This window comes from Contarinia nasturtii, unplaced genomic scaffold (assembly GCF_009176525.2).
Source record: "Contarinia nasturtii isolate CC-2019 unplaced genomic scaffold, AAFC_CNas_1.1 Cnas_scaffold_2931, whole genome shotgun sequence".
Classification (NCBI taxonomy): Eukaryota; Metazoa; Arthropoda; class Insecta; order Diptera; family Cecidomyiidae; genus Contarinia; species Contarinia nasturtii.
The window spans coordinates 1-1,063 of NW_022200248.1; the positions used below are offsets into that span (position 1 = coordinate 1).

Genomic DNA, 1,063 nt, shown 5'->3' on the forward strand with positions numbered 1-1,063 from the left:
GATGCTCCACGTGCCGTCTTCCCATCAATTGTCGGTCGCCCAAGACATCAAGGTGTCATGGTCGGTATGGGACAAAAAGACTCATACGTCGGTGATGAAGCTCAAAGCAAGAGAGGTATCTTGACTTTGAAATACCCAATTGAGCACGGTATCATCACCAACTGGGATGATATGGAAAAGATCTGGCATCACACCTTCTACAATGAATTGCGTGTCGCCCCAGAAGAACATCCAGTTCTCTTGACCGAAGCCCCATTGAATCCAAAAGCCAATCGTGAAAAGATGACCCAAATCATGTTTGAAACCTTCAACGCTCCAGCCATGTACGTTGCCATCCAAGCTGTCCTCTCATTGTACGCTTCGGGTCGTACCACCGGTATCGTTTTGGACTCTGGTGATGGTGTCTCACACACCGTCCCAATCTACGAAGGTTATGCCTTGCCACATGCCATCCTCCGTTTGGATTTGGCCGGTCGTGACTTGACTGATTACCTCATGAAAATCCTCACCGAACGTGGTTACTCATTCACAACCACCGCCGAACGTGAAATTGTTCGTGACATCAAGGAAAAATTGTCATATGTTGCACTCGACTTCGAACAAGAAATGGCCACCGCTGCCGCTTCAACCTCACTCGAAAAATCATACGAATTGCCTGATGGACAAGTCATCACCATCGGTAATGAACGTTTCCGTTGCCCAGAATCATTGTTCCAACCATCATTCTTGGGTATGGAATCATGCGGTATTCACGAAACTGTCTACAACTCAATCATGAAGTGCGATGTTGATATCCGTAAGGACTTGTACGCTAACATCGTCATGTCAGGTGGTACCACCATGTACCCAGGTATTGCCGATCGTATGCAAAAGGAAATCACCTCATTGGCACCATCAACCATCAAAATCAAGATCATCGCTCCACCAGAACGTAAATACTCCGTATGGATCGGTGGTTCAATCTTGGCTTCATTGTCCACTTTCCAACAAATGTGGATCTCAAAGGAAGAATACGACGAAAGCGGTCCAGGAATCGTTCACCGCAAATGTTTCTAAGCTCATT

General features: G+C 46.6%; 1 protein-coding gene across 1 annotated transcript; it reads left to right on the top strand.

Annotated features, from left to right (window-relative positions):
* Nucleotides 1-6: 6 nt before the first annotated feature.
* Nucleotides 7-1,057, top strand: LOC116349528 (actin-like). The gene has a single exon (XM_031781007.1). It carries the CDS (start codon nucleotides 58-60, stop codon nucleotides 1,054-1,056), a length of 999 nt encoding a protein of 332 aa, XP_031636867.1. The 5' UTR covers nucleotides 7-57; the 3' UTR covers nucleotide 1,057.
* Nucleotides 1,058-1,063: the final 6 nt, after the last annotated feature.

What these genes read in the sequence shown, in the direction of transcription:
- LOC116349528 (XM_031781007.1), top strand. Translation starts at nt 58, where the DNA reads ATGGTCGGTATGGGACAAAAAGACTCATACGTCGGTGATGAAGCTCAA.